The sequence below is a fragment of the Nerophis ophidion genome, linkage group LG12, assembly GCF_033978795.1.
Source record: "Nerophis ophidion isolate RoL-2023_Sa linkage group LG12, RoL_Noph_v1.0, whole genome shotgun sequence".
Taxonomy (NCBI): Eukaryota; Metazoa; Chordata; class Actinopteri; order Syngnathiformes; family Syngnathidae; genus Nerophis; species Nerophis ophidion.
The window spans coordinates 55,199,329-55,222,568 of record NC_084622.1 but is presented as its reverse complement, the minus strand read 5'-3'; the positions used below and the strand labels follow the sequence as shown (position 1 = coordinate 55,222,568).

The 23,240-nt window shown below is 38.3% G+C and overlaps 2 protein-coding genes across 5 annotated transcripts in view; one reads left to right on the top strand and one right to left on the bottom strand.

The window, feature by feature from the left end:
* Nucleotides 1-2,819, top strand: part of ccdc34 (coiled-coil domain containing 34) — a 43,682-nt gene extending 40,863 nt beyond the window's left edge. For all 3 annotated transcript variants that reach the window (XM_061917793.1, XM_061917792.1, XM_061917791.1), the window contains exon 7: nt 1,253-2,819. In XM_061917793.1, coding sequence (XP_061773777.1) covers nt 1,253-1,437 — 185 coding nt within the window. In that variant the 3' untranslated portion in view covers nt 1,438-2,819. The remainder of the gene's footprint in view (nt 1-1,252) is intronic.
* hdhd5 (haloacid dehalogenase like hydrolase domain containing 5) lies at nt 1,453-22,065 on the bottom strand. 2 transcript variants are annotated; one of them, XM_061917795.1, is made up of 9 exons: nt 22,050-22,065; nt 21,904-21,969; nt 12,768-12,977; nt 12,588-12,700; nt 11,287-11,380; nt 4,886-4,922; nt 4,639-4,813; nt 2,632-2,820; nt 1,453-2,568 (listed from the first exon to the last, which is right to left on the bottom strand). In XM_061917795.1, the coding sequence occupies exons 2-9, from the start codon at nt 21,925-21,927 to the stop codon at nt 2,163-2,165; spliced, it is 1,248 nt and encodes a 415-aa protein (XP_061773779.1). In that variant the 5' UTR covers nt 21,928-21,969; nt 22,050-22,065; the 3' UTR covers nt 1,453-2,162. The 2 variants fall into 2 exon arrangements, with proteins under 2 accessions (XP_061773779.1, XP_061773778.1); XM_061917794.1 differs by lacking the exons at nt 21,904-21,969; nt 22,050-22,065 and adding an exon at nt 14,234-14,532.
* Nucleotides 22,066-23,240: the final 1,175 nt, after the last annotated feature.

The window sequence follows — 23,240 nt, the reverse complement described above, 5'->3', positions numbered from 1 at the left end:
TGTAGTGCCTGACAGTGGTTTTATGAAATGTTCCTGAGCCCATGTGGTGATATCCTTTACACACTGATGTCGGTTTTTGATGCAGTACCGCCTGGGGGATCAAAAGTCCATAATATCATCGCTTACGTGCAGTGATGTCTCCCGATTCTCTGAACGTTTTGATGATTTTACAGACCGTAGATGGTGAAATCCCTACATTCTTTGCAATAGCTCGTTGAGAAATGTTGTTCTAAAATTGTTGACAATTTGCTTACAAAGTGGTGACCCTCACCCCATCCTTGTTTTTGAATTACATAGCATTTAATGGAAGCTGCTTTTATACCCAATCATGGCACCCACCTGTTCCCAATTAGCCTGCACACCTGTGGGATGTTCCATATAAGTGTTCGATGAGCATTCCTCAACTTAATCAGTATTTATTGCCACCTTTCGCAACTTCTTTGTCACGTGTTGCTGGAATCAAATTGTAAAGTTAATGATTATTTGCAAAAAAAAAAATGTTTATCGGTTTGAATATCAAATATGTTGTCTTTGTAGCATATTCAACTGAATATGGGTTGAAAATGATTTGCAAATCATTGTATTCTGTTTATATTTACATCTAACACAATTTTCCAACTCATATGGAAACAGGGTTTTTATAAAGTATATAAATATGTTTGTGTAAAGATATGTATATGGGTACATCTATATATAACATATGAATATGTATAAGTTTATATATGTTTATATGTATGTATACACACATGCAATATATATATATATACATATAAATGTGTGTATGTACATGTATGTAGGTGTGGGAAAAATCACGACTACTTAATCTCACATACATATGTAGATGTATGTATGTACGTATTATTGTATACATATATATGAGTGTATATACGTTTCTTGCATTTGAAAGGGTATACCTGCATTATTACAATGTATTGTCATTACATCAGTAGTTAATTTGGTCACAAAATAATATTGGCAATAATTTGTTGGTCAATATATCGTCAAGCAAAATTTGATATCGGCCCAGGCCGTGACAACATTTATTGTCAGTGTTCTGGCGAGACATGCTCCCCATTGGAATTTTTACGCTCATGATGATAGTCAGCGAGGCTCGCAAAGGGATGTGGTAGAGCAAGGAGGAAGTGTCGGCCGTTGTGTTAATAGTAAAACATTAATACTTAAGTAAAATGTTTTAAATTATTTGTTCAGCTCTGGTGTAGTATTATATTTGTATTGTGTTGTTTTCCTCCAGGTCCTTGGGATTACAATCACCCACCACCCAGCTTTTACAACCCAATCCCATGGAAGCCTATCCACACTCCCCCTCCAGAAACACCACCTGAAAACACATCTAGAAAGAAACCTAACAAACAACAAAAAAGAGGACCAAGCTTTGGTGGTGCATCAGGTCATTTCAGAAACATAACACACAGATAAAACAACACTGCCATCTTTAATATGCCAAACACGATTTATTAGCCAATATGACTGATATGTGGAACACAAAGTGGTGTACTCCAAATGTTTTACTGTTGGGGTTTTAAGTGTATGTCACAATGATTCTGACAGTTATTAAAATGTTTTTTTAATCAGCTAAATCGAGTGAGAATGATAAAGTCTCAGTGTTTTTGTTGCATCAGAAGTGAATATAGCTGCATTTTAAACACATATGGAACGGTGGGTGGTGTATGAAAAAAACAAAACGTTTCCAGTTGGATTTTTTTCCCTACCTAATTGATGTGTCCGGTATTGCTTTCACCATCCTGAGGCAGACATTTTAGAAACAAGTAAGGGCCAAAATAATTAATTCTTATTAGAGGGATTCTCTCACGTTATGCTGAGACAGTTTTGGTGACCTAATCTATGAAATATTAGCATCTTTCAGCTTGAGCAGCACTGTGTTGGATGTAGTTTGCACTGTTGGCTCACATCCAGGTGGTCCTGTACTCACATGGGGATTAGGGTGCTCCAAAAAATGTTCTGCATCAGAATCACAAGTCTTATCAATTCCAAAAAGAAATATATATATATAAAGAAAGGGAAGACAGTGTACAAACAGTGATAAACACCAACTTTATCGCACTGTTGAAATTTCATAAAAATGTGCTTAGTGAGAAAAAAGTACAGCAAAGAAAGACCCTTAAAAGTAATTAATGTGTCAACTAATTCAGTGGCCATTCCTCCTGCTGGAACACCAGCTCAACAGCATCTTTGACATCCTCCACCAAAAAGGAAGGCTGTGTGAGGCTAGGGTCAAAGCGGAAGTCCCTATGGCCGTGGAAGATGTGCTGTTGGGTCACAGTTTGCGTGGTGTCTGGTGGCAGCTCCTTCTTGTCTTTGCTGTACACTCCCGTGCAAACCAGAATGGAGCGGCACGCCTCGGGGAGATCCACACCTGCCGCGAATACGCCGGACGCTCCGCCTAATTCGGCTGATGTCATTGCGGGCCCGTCGTCAACAGATTGAGCACTAACTCCGTTCTCGTTAGCTTTCGTCTGAAAATTCTGAGCAGCCTTGAGGTAGCGGTTGTAGAGGTTGGCGCCATATATGTCGGCCATAGGGTTATCACTATCAAGAAAAGTTGGGGTCAGCAGATTGTACAGTTAAAGCTGGACGGACAGTGTCACTCACCCGATTGCGTAAAGCCTCTTCACAGGCGTGGCCCACCCAAGTCTCTCAGCTTGCTGCCTCACCAGCAACTCGGCGTAATTATAAGTCACCATGCTGGGTTTACCGATCAAAGCCTCATACTTGAGGTCATGACCTGTGACTTTCTTGTACACACTCTCCAAGCACACCAGGAACATGCCATGACCAAACCTGTGAAGAAGGAAACAGTAGTGATGTGCAGATTAATAATGATATCATACCAAATCTTAATGCTGGAATATCGATTCTCAAATCAAAATATCGCTACTTTTGACACATTATTTTAAATAACCTACGTCATTAATAGGGACACAGTGTAAAGAAACTAAATCATTGCGATCTTGTCTAAATGAAAAGTGATTGGTTGGAAAAACGAAAACACACACACACACACACACACACACACAGTCTACTACACTACGCTAATCTTACATGGGCAAAAAAAGCATTGATTTACTCAATTCATAATAAGTCATTCATAATCTTAGGTTTCGTTAAACTTTACATAGTGTTTGGAATAAAACAGCCATTGCAAATGTTATTTGTTTAAGAACATTACTGTCAATTTAAATGAGTCATTCAGTGTTCTAAAAGAGCAAGTGTATCCTACATACACAGTTGAATATCCATCCATCCATTTTCTACCGCTTATTCCCTGTTGAATATAAATAAGATAACAAATTCAGTGCCATCTTAGCTTTTGCCCTGTGATTTTATATTATTTGAACAAGATACCCCAAGAGGAGCAACATTTGATATACACTTCTTTTTAAGTTTTACTGACACATTAGATATATTCGCACACGTATCGTATTGGAATCGCCGCCACAAGCCTAAATTTTACTCGGTATCAGATCAGTAAAAAAAACAGTGGTATCGCACATCACTAGGAATCAGGATAGAATGTACGAGTCTGTCTTGGCCTTCAATTTGAAATTCTGTCCATCGTCCACAATCTTAGACAATAAGACAAGTCTTTCCCTTTTATGTGCATTCTAAGTAGCGAAAAACTGCAAGTACGAAGCGGCTAACAATGCAGGTAATAGGATTTATCCACTCCGCCTATAAAGTGCTCTAAAAAACCTCCAAAAACCGCCAACATTGCTCCATTTAAATGCTGCAACAAAGTTATATAGCGTCATCGTTATTGTAAGACCTAAAACCGAGGAAGTATTTTTCTGGCGTCGCCTTGCTCACACTGCTCATTCGACTACTCGCGAGCTTGCGCTGCTATTAACGTTAGTTGTGACCCGCCATACAATAAAGTAGCTAGAGCTGCTTCTGAGCTGTATTGCATTTGAGTTAGCAAAAGTTAATGCTAGATTATAAATCATGCATCTCACCTGTGTAGTAGAAGGTTTTGGCACCAAACTAAGAAGTCGCTCAACTTTGAAAATCCACACATTACAAACTTAATACGGCTCTCAACAAATAGAGCAGGAAGTACTTTTTTAATCTGAAGATTGAGGATTATTCTGAATTTATTTGCTCAAGGACAGCACAAGTGCTGAAAGATACATCCATCCCATCAGTCGGCATCCCATTGATAGCGGACATTGTAAGTCACCGTTTTATGTTGTTATTCGAAACGTTTGGCAATAGTGCTACATGATAACTCTCCAAGGCGCTCACGAAGTCGGCCATTAGTCGTGGCAAACAAGAAAGTTGACATTGTTTTCATGTTGTTATGCGCTCAGGAAATTATTGAATTTTTAGCAATGCTTACAATAAGAATAACACTTTAAATATCACACGTTATCATGAATGTGCCTGCAACTGCATACTAACTGCATGTACATAAAACAGCGTTGGAGATTTTTAGATGGTTACCTGCCTCGTTAGCAGCCTCTTACTGGCAGTTTTTCACTATTTGACGCTCAGATAAGGGAAATACATGTGTGCTCTTGTCTCACATAAGGATTGTGGATGATGGCCAAAACAAAACAAAAAAAGTGCAGTTCCCCTTTTAAGAGCACGCTGTCACGCTACCTAGGATTTTTGGCCTCAGCCATCCAGAGCAGGTCCATGTTACAGGCCAGCACCGGGATGTGAGGGTACTGCACGGAATTCCAATTCCTGCCTGGGTTTCCGTGAGTTAGAAGGACATCAACGAATAGCTGGAGGTTGGTCTCCCATCGGATGGGCTCACCAAATAAAATGACAGCTGGTGAAGAGAAAACATGTATTTACTCTTTAGCAACTACATCAGCAGTGTTTGCTATATGCTTAAACATACCATCTATTGGTCTTTGTAAGCCTTTGCTGGGTGGAATCTGGGAAAACAAACAGTGATCTTTCTAATGACTGACTCACAATGACATGAGCAGTAATATCTTTGAACATTCACCCATTTTAATTTTTGTGGCTAACATTTAACAATGCTATAATAATCAGGAGCATTTTGTTAGTTGCTGTGGTAGAATGTTAGTTAAATACTGCCATGCTGTTATTTTGAAACTTACTTTGCATGTTTTAATCCGAAGGGACAGGACAGTAGTTTTTTATGCATTTAATACATGTGTAAATAAACTAAAAAATGGTATTTCATTTTGTCACTCTAGAGCAGGGGTCACCAACGCAGTGCCCGCGGGCACCAGGTAGCCCGTAAGGACCAGATGAGTAGCCCGCTGGCCAGTTCTTAAGATAGCTCAAATAGCAGCACTTACCAGTGAGCTGCCTCTATTTTTAAAAGTTTCATTTATTTACTAGCAAGCTGGTCTCGCTTTGCTCGACATTTTTAATTCTAAGAGAGACAAAACTCAAATAGAATTTGAAAATCCAACAAAATATTTTAAAGACTTGGTCTTCACTTTTTTAAATAAATTCATTTATTTGTTTTACTTTGCTTCTTATAACTTTCAGAAAGACAATTTTAGAGAAAAAATACAACCTTATAAATGATTTTAGAATTTTTAAACACATAAACCTTTTTACCTTTTAAATTCCTTCCTCTTCTTTCCTGACAATTTAAATCAATGTTCAAATATATAATTGTTTTAATTATTATTGTAAAAATAATAAATACATTTTAATTTAATTCTTCATTTTAGCTTCTGTTTTTTTCTCGAAGAATATTTGTGAAATATTTCTTCAAACTTATGATTAAAATTGAAAACAATTATTCTGGCAAATCTAGAAAATCCGTAGAATCAAATTTAAATCTTATTTCAAAGTCTTTAGAATTTATTTTAAAATTTTTGTTCTGGAAAATCTAGAAGAAATAATGATTTGTCTTTGTTAGAAATATAGCTTGGTCCAATTTGTTATATATTCTAACTAAGTGCAGATTGGATTTTAACCTATTTAAAACATGTCATCAAAATTCTAAAATTAATCTTAATCAGGAAAAATTATAAATGATGTTCGATAAATTCATTTTTAAATTTTTTTCAAAAAGATTCGAATTAGCTAGTTTTTATATTATTATTTTTTGGTTGAATTTTGAATTTTAGAGAGTTGAAATTGAAGATAAACTGTTTCAAAATTTTATTTTCATTTTTTTCCTGTTTTCTCCTCTTTTGAACCGTTCAATGAAGTGTTTTTTTCATCATGTATTCTCTACAAAAAACCTTCCGTAAAAGGAAAACAAATGTAAGACGGAATGACAGACAGAAATACCCATTTTTTTTATATATATAGATTTATTTATTAAAGGTGAATTGAGCAAATTGGCTATTTCTGGCAATTTATTTAAGTGTGTATCAAACTGGTAGCCCTTCGCATTAATCAGTACCCAAGAAGAAGCTCTTGGTTTCAAAAAGGTTGGTGACCCCTGCTCTAGAGTATTGTGTGTAAAATGTGGGGAAAAAGACTACGACTTGACGAGTTGATGGACTTAAGACGTCCGCCATTGTATAACGTGTCATTATATTAGGTACACTTGCATAAAACAGAAAATTAATGGTGGCCAAAGTGGGTACTGGGAGCCAAATTTGGCCTGCTGAGTCATTTGGTTTGGTTCACTAAACCAGTGGTTCTCAACCTTTTTTCAGTGATGTACCCCCTGTGAAAATTTTTTTTTATTCAAGTACCCCCTAATCAGAGCAAAACATTTTTGGTTGAAAAAAAAAAAAGAGATAAAGAAGAAAAATACAGCACTATGTCATCAGTTTCTGATTTATTAAATTGTATAAGTGCAAAATATTGCTCATTTGTAGTGGTCTTTCTTGAACTATTTGGAAAAAAAGATATAAAAATAACTAAAACCTTGTTGAAAAATAAACATGTGATTCCTTTATAAATAAGGATTTCTACACATAGAAGTAATCATCAACTTAAAGTGCCCTCTTTGGGGATTGTAATAGAGATCCATCTGGATTCATGAACTTAATTCTAAACAATTTCACAAAAAAATACATCTTTAACATCAATATTTATGGAACATGTCCACAAAAAAATCCAGCTGTCAACACTGAATATTGCATTGTTGCATTTCTTTTCACAGTTTTATCAAGTTACATTCGTATTTTGTTGAAGTATTATTCAATAAATATATTTATAAAGGATTTTTGAGTTGTTGCTATTTTTAGAATATTTAAAAAAAATCTCACGTACCCCTTGGCATACCTTCAAGTACCCCCATTTGAGAACCACTGCACTAGACGGCGGCTTCCCAAATTTAACACATATTCCTCGTGAACTCTTTCTAACTCCCTAATGGTGTCCTGGTCCGATACTGTATATCGATCCGATATCAAAAATTAAAAAAAGAAGTATCAGATTATATTGGCATGCATTTATACTTTCCGAAACAAGCAGCTCTACAGCCCATTGACATGAGCAAAGTTCAACAACCAGTTAGCCAGACACACAGCAGGCTTACATACACACATGCATCCACAAAAATACGCCCCCCATCTAATGCGCTTGACACGGATCCCTTAGGGCAGGGGCGCTCACACTTTTTCTGCAGGTGAGCTACTTTTCAATTGACCAAGTCGAGGAGATCTACCTCATTCCTATTTATAATTTATATTTATTTATTTATGAAAGAGACATTTTTGTTAACAAGTTAATGGTGTTTAATGATAATACAAGCATGTTTAACACACATAGATTAATTTCTTTCATGAAGACAAGAATATAAGTTGGTGTATTTGATTCTGATGACTTGCATTGATTGGAATTAGACAGTGGTGCTGATAACGTCCGCATTTTCAAATAGAGGAAAAAAAAAGTCCTCCTTTCTGTCCAATACCACATGAAAGTGGTTGGATTTGGCATCTCATTTGTCCAACTTGCATACTCGTTTTTAAACACTTTGTTATGAGAGTAGCATATGTGTGTGGCCCTTTAATGTCTGGCAGCAGGTGAGTGACGTCAGTGAGTGTGCGGGTGGGCAAGCAAGTGAGAAAGCGGTCGCTGAGGGCGGGGGAGAAATACATTGGCATCAAACTCCGTAGCTTGGTAGCTTGTGCACGCTAGCTTTCTGAGACTCTTATTTTGTTAGCACAGGCAGGATGAAACAGGTCTTTTATGGTGAAGACAGGAACTGTGCAGTCGGTCTTTAGAGTTTTGACAGTAGGTACGGAGTCTCTAGAAATAAAATGTGTTTCTCTGCGTCCGCCCTGTTAGTGATTTTTTTCTTAAATATGAGCTCGCAGCAGCCAGCGTCATCTCACAAGATCCTCGGGTGCCGAGAATGTCAAACAACTGACGAAAGTGAAGTCTTGGTATGATTGATGATTGCTCATTTTTATGTCTATTTTTTAATGCCTGGCTTGAGATCGACTGACACACCCTCCGAGATCGACCAGTCGATCGCGATCGACGTAATGGGCACCCCTGCCTTAGGGTTAATGGATGGCGGGGCAGCGCCTGAAGAGGTAACTCCCCTCTGTTGCTAGTCTCGAGATGTATGTTGTAATATGTATATGTGCTTTGCTATGAAGGTTTTTTCCGAGCCTAGTATAGATTGTATTTTTTTTACTCATCCTCCCCCATCATTGATCTTTTTCCCATCTTTTACGGGGCGCCTTGTGGCGACCCATCAGTGTTCCTGTTCTGTAAACCTGTACACTGTTTGTTTGTCTAATCTTGAACGGGTTAGTGCTGAAAACAAAGTTTCGTTGTACTTGTAAATGACAATAAAGACCTACCTACCTACCTACCAGTTAACATCTACATGTCCTCCAATAAGAACACAAAACTGGTATTTTCTTGTATTTTATAAAAAGTAAACATGGTAAGCAATAGGCTATTAGGAGCAAGACCAGGGTTGTCGAACTCATTTTAGCTCAGGGGCCACATGGAGGAAAATATATTTCCAAGTGGACTTGTAAAATCATGGCATGATAACTTGACGTTCTGATAATGGACACATCATAATGTTTTTTTTTTACGATTACATGTTGCGGTTATTAGTATACTATCTTCATTTGTCGTTATTTATACTTTTGGAATAAATCATGTGATAATGTTCGTCAGTCAAATAGGTGGAATTGAGTTGGACAGTTTAAAATGCTCCCATTTGTGTTCATTTTTAACCTATCAGAGGATGCAATGAAGAATAATATCAAAATCAAAGTACAAGATTTTATTACAACAGGATTCATATTATTAATAATTGTATATATTATATACAAATGTAATATAATAAAATAATGGATCAGTGTATATTATATACTAGGCTGCGAATCTTTGGGTGTCCCACGATTCAATTCGATATCGATTCTTGGGGTCGCGATTCGACAATATATCGATTTATTCGATTCAAAATCAATATTTTTCCAATTCAAAATGATTCTGTATTCATTCAATACATAGGATTTCAGCAGGATCTACCCCAGTCTGCTGACATGCTAGCAGAGTTGGAGATTTTTTTTGAAAAGCTTTTATAATTGTAAAGGACAATGTTTTATCAACTGGTTGCAATAATGTAAATGTGTTTTAACTATTAAACGAACCAAAAATATGACTTATTTTATCTTTGTGAAAACATTGGACACAGTGTGTTGTCAAGCTTATGAGATGCGATGCAAGTGTAAGCCACTGTGACACTATTGTTCTTTTTCATAAATGTCTAATGATAATGTAAAAGAGGGATTTTTAATCACTGCTATGCTGAAATTATAACTAATATTGATACTGTTGTTGATAATATTCATTTTTGTTTCACTACTTTTGGTTTGTTCTGATTCGTGTTTGTGTCTCCTCTCAATTGCTCTGTTTATTGCAGTTCTGAGTGTTGCTGGGTCAGGTTTGGTTTTGGAATTGGATTGCAGTGTTATGGAATTGCTGTGAAGTGGTTTGTTGGATTGATTAAAAAAAAAAAAAATCGATTTTTAAAATATTGAGAATCGGTTCTGAATCGCACAACGTATTCGAATCCATTTTTTCCCCACATCCCTGTTATATACTGTATATATAATATGTAAATATTACATAAATGTTATATTTTACAGTATATTGCTATTATTGTTACGCCTGTTCGGCATTGTGGTGCCGGGTTCGATTCCCTCGAGGATGCATCAAAACGAAGAACACAACAAAGGTAAGATATCACCAATTTATTCTAAATAACAGAAGAAGAGCTATAACAAAAACACTGGAGCTAACAAAAGGCAAACCAAAGACGCTAGTATGAGAACTAGGAGATACAAAATAGGAAATTAAACTGGCACGTTGGCACACAAAAAGGAGTAAATAAAACATTTAGCATGTGAGCTAATATCAAGGTGCGTAGCATGAGAGCTCGCGAATATAGTAGGAATTGCGTGAAAGCAAACGATCAAAACAGACGTATAGTTGCGTGAGAATAAACTAGAGTCCCAGAAAGAATAAACAGAAGAGGCTGGCTTATAAAGGGTGGTGATTACAAGAACAGGTGTGCGAGAACCGAGACTAGCAGGTGGAAATAATAAGTGACCGTGGAAACGAACAAAACAGGAAGTAAACGGGTCAGAACGGAGAATGAAAACAGATGGAAAAATAAACAACATGTGAAGATCCGAGTAACGGATCGTAACAATTATGGTACATGTTTAGTCTATTCTATTCATCCACAATTTCCCTTGTGGATGAATAAAGTGAAGTGAATTATATTTATATAGCGCTTTTCTCGAGTGACTCAAAGCGCTTTTACATAGAGAAACCCAATATCTAAGTTACATTTAAACCAGTGTGGATGGCACTGTGAGCAGGTGGGTAAAGTGTCTTGCCCAAGGACCCAACGGCAGTGATTAGGATGGCGGAAGCGGGAATCGAACCTGCAACCCTCAAGTTGCTGGCACGGCCACTCTACCAACCGAGCTATACCGCCAGTTGGTCTATGTCAATGGGGGAAAGTACGTTGTTGCTGAGCAAATTTTTACATATGGTAACAGATGTTGAATGCAATGAAAAACAAAACTAAAAAATACTACATATTGCGCACTAATATGTATAGATAAAAGATAAATAAAACCAAAAATACTATTAATAAAGTATTGCACACCTAGAAAAACGATCACAGTAATCACATAATTTACTCACTTTTCTATATATAGCTCACACAATCCTTGATGGCATGTCCTTGCCATCAATCATTGTTATTTTTTACTAATTTAAGGCGCATTTTATTTACATTTAGGCCATTTTCTATTGGCACATTTTCACTTCAGCCCACGGAGACAAAAAGTTGTGAAGGTGAGAACTCACTCGGTCTTTGGGTCTCCTGTCGTGATCCACCACATCAAGAAGAGGATACGCCTCTCTGAGAGTATCTATGGTCACAACATTCTGGAAGCCAAGGCTGAGGTTTTGTTGGTAAAGGCAAACATGGATGACAGTATTTTCCAAAGGTATTAAAAGGCCTACTGAAATTAGATTTTCTTATTTAAACGGGGATAGCAGGTCCATTCTATGTGTCATACTTGATCATTTTGCGATATTGGCATATTTTTGCTGAAAGGATTTAGTAGAGAACATCGACGATAAAGTTTGCAACTTTTGGTCGCTAATAAAAAAGCCTTTCCTGTACCGGAAGTAGCAGACGATGTGCTTGTGACGTCACGGGTTGTAGGGCTCCTCACATCCTCACATTGTTTACAATCATAGCCAGGAGCAGGTAGAGCTATTCGGACCGAAAAAGCGACATCTTCCCCATTTATTTGAGCGAGGATGAAAGATTCGTGGATGAGGAAATTTAGAGTGAAGGACTAAAAAAAAAAAGCGATTGCAGTGAGAGCGATTTAGATGTTATTAGACACATTTACTATGATAATTCTGGAAAATCCCTTATCTGCCTATTGTGTTGCTACTGTTTTAGTGAGATTAAATAGTACCTGAAAGTCGGAGGGGTGTGGCCACGGGTGTGTCGACGCCAGAGTCTCCGAGGGCAGCTGCAGCAGGACGGAACCTCCGCTGATGTCTCCGGTAAGAGGCGACTTATTACCACAATTTTCTCACCGAAAACTGCCGGTTGACATGTAGTCGGGATCCATGTTCGCTTGACTCCTCTGATCCACAGTAAAGCTTCATCTCCGGGAATTTTAAACAAGGAAACACCGGCTGTGTTTTTGTGGCTAAAGGCTAAAAGTTTCCCACCTCCATCTTTCTACTTTCACTTTTCCATTATTAATTGAACAAATTGCAAAAGATTCAGCAACACAGATGTCCAGAATACTGTGTAATAATGCGATTAAAGCAGACTACTTATAGCTTGGATCGGGCTGAGAAATAATGTCACGCACACGTCATCATACCGCGACGTTTTCAACAGGACACTTCGCGGGAAATTTAAAATTGCAATTTAATAAACTAAAAACGCCGTATTGGCATGTGTTGCAATGTTAATATTTCATCATTGATATATAAACTATCAGACTGTGTGGTCGGTAGTAGTGGGTTTCAGTAGGCCTTTAAAAAAACCTCTGCAAGACAAACATTCAGAAAAGAGTCCAAAGTGTAAAAAGTGACGGCAGAGTAAACAGAAAATGAACCCAAGTCGAGAAGGATACTTGTGAGCCACCTCTTCGACAGGACCTTGTCCGGACACCAGCACGCACTTTTGGTGAAACTGTGTAAACATTCGCAAAGGACTGTGGGACAACATCACCTGGTCCGGCGACACCTGAGGCCAACATGAGAAGGTTAGACGTAATGAATCTGTGAACAAAACACACAACATTTCTTCTCACCTCCACGTCGAGCAGTTGTGAAAGATGCTCTGCTTTGGTTTGCCTCATGCAGTTCCCAGCATTGGTGACGAACACCACGGGAACTTTGTATTTGCCTCGGCGGTCCACCAGGTTCCGGAAACATTGCTTGGCCGCAGGGATCGGCGTGCCGCCTCGCACCAGCACCCCGTCGATGTCGAAGAGGAGACCAAATGAGGCTTGTGGAGGCAGCTGGACGAGAGACCGCAGTGAAGGTTATCTATGCTAAGTAAAAGTGTAATACTGATATGTAACCTGCAGAGGCACTGTTGATTCAGTCAGAGCGCAGAGTATAGGCAAACCGGTTTCAGAGTTGAGTTTGAGTTTATTTCGAACATGCATGCATACAACATCATACGTCACAATTTCCAGTTCCTCTATTCCAGTCTTTTTCAACCACTGTGCCGCGGCCGTGAGATACAGTCTGGTGTCCTGTGGTAGATGATCTAATTTCACCTATTTGGGGTAAAAAATATTTTTTGCAAACCAGGTGAATGTGAGTGTGAATGTTGTCTGTCTATCTGTGTTGGCCCTGTGATGAGGTGGCGACTTGTCCAGGGTGTACCCTGCCTTCCACCCGATTGTAGCTGAGATAGGCGCCAGCGCCCCCCGCGACCCCGAAAGGGAATAAGCGGTAGAAAATGGATGGATGGATGGAGTTTCAGTTATTATGGTCTGCAAAGGATGTGTTGCTGTTGAGTGTCGGTGCAGTCTAGAGCTCGGCAGAGTAACTGTGTAACACTCTTCCATATCAGTAGGTTGTTAATTGCTTTGTAGATGTCGGAAACAGCGGGAGGCAGCGTGCAGGTAAAAAGGTGTCCCACGATTCGATTCAATATCGATTCTTGGGGTCGCGATTCTTGATTCAAAAATGATATTTTTCCGATTCAAAACGATTCTGTATTCATTCAATACACAGGATTTCAGCAGGATCTACCCCAGTCTGCTGACATGCTAGGAGAGTATCCATCCATCCATTTTCTACCGCTTATTCCCTTTTGGGGTCGCGGGGGGCGCTGGCGCCTATCTCAGCTAGCAGAGTAGTAGATTTAAAAAACAAACTTTTGTAATTGTAAAGGACAATATTTTATCAACTGATTGCAATAATTTAAATTTGTTCTAACTATTAATCGAACCAAAAATGACTTATTTTATCTTTGTGAAAATATTGTGTTGTCAAGCTTATGAGATGCGATGCAAGTGTAAGCCACTGTGACACTATTGCTATTTTTTTTTATTTTTATCAATGTCAATGAAGGATTTGAAATATTTTTAGACAGAGTAACTTTTTATCAACATAGGGTGACCAAGACTTTGATCACACAGCACAGAAAAGTACACACAGACATTGTGTAAGTGCAGATAGCACTGATGACAACATGTCTTCACTTTAATTGACCTTCCAAATGTTTATTGCAGTAAATAAAACATGTGTATTCGGGACTTACCTGGCTGTAATTCCTGGAAGTATAACGACATGTTTTAAGTGGTTGTCCTGCTCTCTCGCAGCTCCGATTCATCAACTTCCAGGTGCTTTTCAAACACTTTATTATCTGCATTGTTGCGCCGATAAAACCATCAGCTGAGCAAAGTGTCGCTAAAACAAAGCCTAAAGCTTGCGTGGGAATCTAGCGGCTAGAGAGTTGAAGTTTGAATCAATAATAAAAGTGTGCGTTTATTCTGCTCTTGTGTTCGCATGGGCCGGTTATCTAGCGCGCATGCGCGGTGCGTGTCACGCTGGGAGCCGGAAATGGTCTTCAGTTCCGCTTTCCTTTTCAGGTAAACGAAACAAAAACACTCCTTCTCTCTGCTGGGCTTACAAAAATACATTTAAAAAGACATACTATTGTTTGGATTTTATGTTGAATCTTTATGTTGTTGAACGAAAACAAACGTGTAATTCCTCCGAATGAGTGTCATTTGCGTGGTGTAACTCTCTCAATACTTCTCAATGCATTTGTCTTTTTGACCTGCTTAAAAATGTGTCTGGTTCCAGAAACATTTGTTCGTTTGTTTCAATGATGGCTCATTTGAATAAAAAAAGTGAGTTTTTAGCATGTAACTAGCAAACATAAAATAGTGCCACCTGCCATTCATGCTAATAGCATACTGACACTTAGCACGTTACAGTGACTCGACATAAAAAACATTTTTTAATAGTATTTATTTATTCATTTGATAGGGAAATCATAAAACCGGTACTGAGAAAAAAGACACTCTTTTTTTTGTCATAAGAATAAATAAATAAATACAATTACAGAAAAATCATATACCGTATTTCCTTGAATTGCCGCCAGGGCGCTAATTAATTTAAAACCTCTTCTCACTCCTGCGCTTACAAAGGCATGCGGTAAAAGTAAGTATGCGCTAATTAATTTTAAACCTCTTCTCATTCCGGAACTTACCAAAGGCATGCAGTACAAATTTGAGTGTGATGTAAGCTTGGACCTTAAATCTTACTGAATAGCTCTTAATCTTCTTCCCTTTATGCGATTTAAAATTACCGGTGTTGAAATCAGCCTTTTTGTTTGGAAAAAGGCAAAACGCCTGCCAGAATGCTGACAACAGACACTCGCTTGCTCACCACTTCGGAGCCTTGCATAGTTAACGAGCCGGACATGATATCAGGTGAATATAACCTATTCAAACAGTGTTACTGTTCAAATCCTGTTTAATGTTTTTTTCCTGAGGTGGTACTTGGTAAATAAAGTTTGCTTTAACACATTATTGCCCTTTTTGGACAAAAATGTAAACAGGAGTTTAAATTGTTAAGATCCTCTGCTGATAACAGGAAGCCCAAAAGGAGTTTGACTTCTTTCTGTATATTGAATATTTCATCTATGGGGGATTTAACATTCAAACACAGTCCTGTTACCTTATATGTTCATTAAAAAAAAAGTCCAATCACTTTCCCATCTCAAAGAGACATCTCTTAACAAAATTAGAAACGACTAGGAAGCAGAATTTGGCAAATTTTGGATGACAATGACTGGAAATCTGCATTGAAACAAATAAATGATGGCACATCTTGTTCAGAGCTTACCGTATTTCCTTGAATTGCCGCCGGGGCGCTAATTAATTTAAAACTTCTTCTCACTCCTGCCCTTACCAAAGGCATGCGGTAAAAGTAAGTATGCGCTAATTAATTTAAAACCTCTTCTCACTCCGGAACTTACCAAAGGCATGCAGTACAAATTTGAGTGTGATGTAAGCTTGGACCTTAAATCCTACTGAATAGCTCTTAATCTTCTTCCCTTTATGCGATTTCAAATTACCGGTGTTGAAATCAGCCTCCTCCATTTTGAAAATTATGACAGGGTAAGTGTCACTCGGGACATCACGAATTTGCTGCAATTAAAGGAAATACCGTCCCTGTCCTACATTTCAGTCACAGTGGGCGGCAATGTACTGCCTTCCTCTTCACCACAAGCAGATAGAGAATCACAATAACTGACTAACAGGGGAAAAAAACATACAGAGAAGTGTCACTCAGTAAAAACAACAACAAGAGAGTTGAGGTAAGTGGAAAAGTTCATTGTCAACAGTGAGTGTCACATTTATCCTATATATAGTGCAGGGGTCACCAACCTTTTTGAAACCAAGAGCTACTTCTTGGGTACTGATTAATGCGAAGGGCCACCAGTTTGATACACACTTAAATAAATTGCCAGAAACAGCCAATTTGCTCAATTTACCTTTAATAAATAAATCTATATATATATATATATATATATATATGTATTAAAAAAGGGTATTTCTGTCAGTCATTCCATCGTACATTTTTTTCCCTTTTACGGAAGGTTTTTTGTAGAGAATAAATTATGAAAAAAATACACTTAATTGAACGGTTTAAAAGAGGAGAAAACAAGAAAAAAATGAAAATAAAATTTTGAAACATAGTTTATCTTCAATTTAGAGTCTTTAAAAGTAAAAATTCTACCCCAAAACATGAAGAGAAAAACTAGCTAATTCGAATCTTTTTGAAAAAATTAAAAACACATTTTTTATGGAACATCATAAGTAATTTTTCCTGATTAAAATTAATTTTAGAATTTTGATGACATGTTTTAAATAGGTTAAAATCCAATCTGCACTTTGTTAGAATATATAACAAATTGGACCAAGGTATATTTCTAACAAAGACAAATAATTTTTGTTCTAGATTTTCCAAAACAAAAATTGTAAAAGAATCAATCAATCAATCAATGTTTACTTATATAGCCCTAAATCACTAGTGTCTCAAAGGGCTGCACAAACCACCACGACATCCTCGGTAGGCCCACATAAGGGCAAGGAAAACTCACACCCAGTGGGACATTGGTGACAATAATGACCCAGTGGGACGTCGGTGACAATGATGACTATGAGAACCTTAGAGAGGAGGAAAGCAATGGATGTCGAGCGGGTCTAACATGATACTGTGAAAGTTCAATCCACAATGGATACAACACAGTCGCGGGAGTCCAGTCCAAAGAGGATCCAAGACACAGCAGCGAGAGTCCCGTTCACAGCGGAGCCAGCAGGAAACCATCCCAAGCGTAGGCGGACCAGCAGCGCAGAGATGTCCCCAGCCGATACACAGGCGAGCAGTACATGGCCACCGGATCGGACCGGACCCCCTCCACACGGGAGAGTGGGACATAGAAGAAAAAGAAAAGAAACGGCAGATCAACTGGTCTAAAAAGGGAGTCTATTTAAAGGCTAGAGTATACAAATGAGTTTTAAGGTGAGACTTAAATGCTTCTACTGAGGTGGCATCGCGAACTGTTACCGGGAGAAAGAAATTCCAAAGACTTTGAAATAAGATTTTAATTTGGTTCTACAGATTTTTTAGATTTGCCAGAATATTTTTTTAGAATTTTAATCATAATAAGTTTGAAGAAATATTTCACAATATTCTTCGTCGAAAAAACAGAAGCTAAAATGAAGAATTAAATTAAAATGTATGTATTATTCTTTACAAAAAAAAATATTTTACTTGAACATTGATTTAAATTGTCAGGAAAGAAGAGGAAGGAATTTAAAAGGTCAAAAGGTATATGTGTTTAAAAATCCTAAAATCATTTTTAAGGTTGTATTTTTTCTCTGAAATTGTCTTTCTGAAATTTCTAAGAAGCAAAGTTAAAAAAAATTAATGAATTTAGTTAAACAAGTGAAGACCAAGTCTTTAAAATATTTTCTTGGATTTTCAAATTCTATTTGAATTTTGTCTCTCAGAATTAAAAATGTCGAGCAAAGCGAGACCAGCTTGCTAGTAAATAAATACAATTTAAAAAATAGAGGCAGCTCACTGGTAAGTGCTGCTATGTGAGCTATTTTTAGAACAGGCCAGCGGGCGACTCATCTGGTCCTTACGGGCTACCTGGTTTGTGATCCCTGCTATAGTGTCTTTAACTTAGCTATAAAACTAATCATGCAGCCCCAGGTCAAGTCAAATTGTTTCAGATTATATTTCCTCCACATCGAGAGGAGCCAGATGAGGTGGTTCGGGCATCTGGTCAGCATGCCACCTGAACGCCTCCCTAGGGAGGTGTTTTGGGCACGTCCGACCGGTAGGAGGCCACGGGGAAGACCCAGGACACGTTGGGAAGACTATGTCTCCCGGCTGGTCTGGGAACGCCCCGGGAAGAGCTGGACAAAGTTGCTGGGGAGAGGAGAGTCTGGGCTCCCCTGCTTAGGCTGCTGCCCCCGCGATCCGACCTCGGACAAGCGGAAGAAGATGGATGGATATATTTATTTTTCTGTAAATCTAAGAAAAACATGAGGTCCTTAAGCCATAGGGAGGCTTTGGGGGCAAACTGTGATATCCACTCCAATAACATTCTTCTACGACAGGGGTAGGGAACCTATGGCTCTAGAACCAGATGTGGCTCTTTTGATGACTGCATCTGGCTCTCAGGTAAATCTTAGCCGACATTGCTTAACACGATAAGTAATGAATAATTCCGCTGGTAATCACGGTTTTAAAAATAACGTTCAAATTATAAAACATTCTCATGCATTTTAATCCAACCATCCGTTTGCTACCGCACCTGTTCAAGATGTCGCATTAATGGTAAGAAGTATTATATTTATTGTTGGTTAACTTTAGAATAACAATGTTATTAAAAAGAATAAGAGACTTATTATACTCTAAAAATGTTGGTCTTTCTTAAAAAATTTACGCATTTAGTTGTATTCAATGTTAAAAAAATATTATGTGGCTCTCATGGAAATACTTTTTGAAATATTTGGCTTTCATGGCTCTCTCAGCCAAAAAAGTTCCCGACCCCGGTTCTACGAGCTATTAATGATGCAAAGACGATACTCTCCCTAAAAGTCTGCTTAATTTTTTGATAGTTTGGTGGAATTCCAAAATTTGCCAATTCTGCACAAGGCGTCAATTTGAAATTTAGTGCATCCGAAAGATGTTTAAATATATCAATCCAGTAGGCTTTAGACAGGGACAGGACCAGAACGTGTCATGTTTACAGGAGTCCATTGACAGCGATTACGTGTCTCGGCAACATTGGCATACATTTTGGAAAGTTTAGCGTTGGTAAAATATATGCGATGGAGAACCTTAAACTGTATTAGAATACCGTATTTCCTTGAATTGCCGTAGGGCATATAGTATGCGCCTGCCTTGAATTACCGCCTGGTCAAACTCGTGACATCACGAGTGACACTTCCCCTGTCATCATTTTCAAAATGGAGGAGGCTGATTTTCAATACCGGTAATTTGAAATCGCATAAAGGGAAGAAGTTTAAGAGCTATTCAGTAGGATTTAAGGTCCAAGCTTACATCACACTCAAATTTGTACTGCATACCTTTGGTAAGTGCCGGAGTGAGAAGAGGTTTTAAAATAATTAGCGCATGCTTACTTTTACTGCATGCCTTCGGTAAGCGCAGGAGTGAGAAGAGGTTTTAAATTAATTAGCGCCCCGGCGGCAAATCAAGGAAATACGGTAAGCTTTGAACAAGATGTGCCATCATTTATTTGTTTAAATGCAGATTTCCAGTCATTGTCATCCAAAAATTTGCCAAATTGTGCTTCCCAGTCGTTTCTAATTTTGTTAAGAGATGTCTCTTTGAGATGGGAAAGTGATTGGACTTTTTTTTTTTAATGAACACATAAGGTAACAGGACTGTGTTTAAATGTTAAATCCCCCATAGATGAAATATTCAATATACAGAAAGAAGTCAAACTCCTTTTGGGCTTCCTGTTATCAGCAGAGGATCTGAACAATTCAAACTCCTGTTTACATTTTTGTCTAAAAAGGGCAATAATGTGTTAAAGCAAACTTTATTTACCAAGTACCACCTCAGGAAAAAAAACATTAAACAGGATTTGAACAGTAACACTGTTTGAATAGGTTATATTCACCTGATATCATGTCCGGCTCGTTAACTATGCAAGGCTCCAAAGTGGTGAGCAAGCGAGTGTCTGTTGTCAGCATTCTGGCAGGCGTTTTGTCTTTTTCCAAACAAAAATGCCCTATGCTTGGATTGTTTTAGGCCGAGAGTCTCAAACTCCTTTTTATTGAGGGCCACATCACAATAATGGCTGCTTTCAGAGGGCCGATTTTTTAAAATTAATTGACATTATGCATGCGGTTAATAACCTGTACTTAATCATGATTATTTAAAATGCACATGCATTTGATTATTACATTTTTTTTATGTATAACTTGTTTTAAAATCATAAATGAAGGTGACAAGCAGATATTTAACCATTTGTTTATGTATCACAAAATAGTTTTTACAATACGTCGTGGCGCAGTGGGGAGAGTGGCCGTGCGCAAACCGAGGGTCCCTGGTTCAAATCCCACCTAGTACCAACCTCGTCACGTCCGTTGTGTCCTGAGCAAGACACTTCACCCTTGCTCCTGATGGGTGCTGGTTGGCGCCTTGCATGGCAGCTCCCTCCATCAGTGTGTGAATGTGTGTGTGAATGGGTAAATGTGGAAGTAGTGTCAAAGCGCTTTGAGTACCTTGAAGGTAGAAAAGCGCTATACAAGTACAACCCATTTATCATTTAATATAGTATATAATAATATGATTGGCATGATCAGATATTAAAGTTTAAAATAGGCCTTTTTTTTCCTGTCAAAATTGAAAGAACGAATGCATCTAGTCAAAAATAAATAAATCAATATTTTACTGAAACCCATTTTTTCCAGGCCACATAAATGATGTGGCGGGCCAGAACTGGCCCCCAGGCCTTGAGTTTGACACGTGTGTTTTAGGCTGTTGGAACAGTTCAAGTCGCAATAAGGATCAAAGTTTCCTCAAAGTTACTTGAGAGGTAATCAAAAAGGGTGAAAGAGTCCAAAATGTTACAAAATACGACATGAAAAGTGTCATCCACTACAGTCCACGAAGACGTAGTAGAAGAATGCACAATTTTGCAGTGATTACTTTGGTAAAACGTTTTATGTTATGTGTACATCTTAAAACACATTTTTGCTACGAGTGTTTCGTAAAGCACCAACCTGGCGGGCCAAAGTAAAAGAAAGCAAATGTGAGCTGAACCTAAAATAGTTTTTACCAAAGGTAGCAATCATAAATTAAAGCTCCAAGCAGCGATGGACGGGATCGAGTATATATGGAAGTGGCTGAAGAGAGGGAAGTCTTGGCTTCCCAGATATAAGTTAGAACAAAACACTACTTTGTATTATATTGTAGTTTTTACCTTCCATAACGTGGCTACTGACAGTTATGTTAGAAGTATACACTACTTTGTATCATAAATGTTGTAGTTTTTACCTTCCATAACGTGTCTACTGACAGATATAAGTTAGAACTACTTAGTATTATAAATGTTGTAGTTTTTATCTTCCATAACGTGTCTACTGACAGATATATAGTTAGAATGAAAATACATAGGTACGGCTAGTAGCTACTATTAGCAAACAGATAGACCGACCAACTCGGCGCATAAAAAGTGCAGATGGCCTTAAAACGCCACAACAGTCGGGCACCATATGTAAGTACCCAAAATAAAGACTAGACATACAAAGAAATTCAATCGGAGCAGAAACATAGGAGGAAACGGGATTAAAACCTGATGCTAACTGCCCATTGAAAATACATGGGTACAGCTAGTAGCTACTATTTGCAAACAGACAGACTTACCAACTCGGCGTAATATCTTAACATCGAATCACTCTCTCGTCGCAACTCGGCCCTGATGGTCGGCACCTATACGTTTACAATTAGTTGGAAAATGTTGGGACGGTTGTTTTTACGATATGCAGGCAAACGACAACGTTAAAACATACCCGCTTAGCTACGGCACCTGGCAGCCATCTTGGTATAGACAATCACAGCCCCTCCCTCACGAATGTTGGTGCGTGCGCACCAGCAGCAGACGATACGGGAAAAAAAACGTCTCCCTCAATGTGTCTACGCACGGCGGCCATCTTTGAAATGGCTTTCAGCGCAGCGGTTCTTTGAAGGCTGATAAAATCAAAACCGTAGCAGTAATTAAAACTCTTTCATCAACTTTTAATCAAAAGGGTTCAATATCTCTCCTGTGGTAATTTGAAGCCGACACGACAAACCGCTCAGAGGAGATAATGTTTGAAAAAAGGTGACTGGTTTTTACAAAACTTTTGTTTTGAAGGGGGAATTGCAAACTTCTTGTTGATTTTTGCTGGGGGTTGTCAATATATGAAATGTAGGGCTAAGTGAGACCTACATAGAGGTTTTTGTTTATTGTCTCTACGACATTCCTACTGGAAGTTACAGGCAGTTTTGTCTGTGTATTCTTCCTAGGAGCAGTTTTGTCTGTGTTTTATTCCTAGGGGGCGCAAGAGCGCAATTTTGAGTTTTGGGGTTAGATTTTTTGATTAGATCGCAATTTTTGCTAGTCCTGATGTGTGTGTCCAGTTTGGTGAGTTTTGAAGCATGTTAAGGGGGTCAAATTAGAGCTCAAAGAGGCAAAGGTGAGTGTTTTTACAAAACTTTAGTTTTGAAGGGGGAATTGCAAACTTCCTGTTGATTTTTGCTGAAGGATGTCAGTGTATTAAATCTAGGTCTAAGTGAGACCTACATAGAGGTTTTTGTTTAATGTCACTACAACATTCCTACTGGAAGTTACGGGCAGTTTTGTCTGTGTTTTCTTCCTAGGGGCGCTAGAGCTTAATTTATAGTTGTGGGGTTAGGTTTTTTGTTTAAATCGCAATATTCGCCAGTCCTGATATGTGTGTCAAATTTGGTGAGTTTTGAAGCATGTTAAGGGGGTCAAATTACAGCTCAATGCTGCGGAATAAAAATAAAGAAAGAAAGAATAAAATGTTAGAAATTCAATAGGGTCCTTTGCCCCAAAGGGACATTCGGTCCCTAATGAACCTTCCAGCACATACACAATGTTGCGTGGCGCAGTGGGAGAGTGGCCGTGCGCAACCCGAGGGTCACTGGTTCAAATCCCACCTAGAACCAACCTTGTCACGTCCGTTGTGTCCTGAGCA

Bases quoted from the DNA above. Each gene is read 5' to 3' on its own strand.
- hdhd5 (XM_061917794.1), bottom strand. From the start codon at position 14,344: ATGCAGATAATAAAGTGTTTGAAAAGCACCTGGAAGTTGATGAATCGG. The intron at 2,821-4,638 runs GTAGCGTGACAG...CCTTCTTCACAG, and splicing joins GCTGAGGCCAAAAATCCTAG to GTTTGGTCATGGCATGTTCC. The intron at 2,569-2,631 runs GTGAGTGACACT...TTTTCTTGATAG, and splicing joins AAGAGGCTTTACGCAATCGG to TGATAACCCTATGGCCGACA.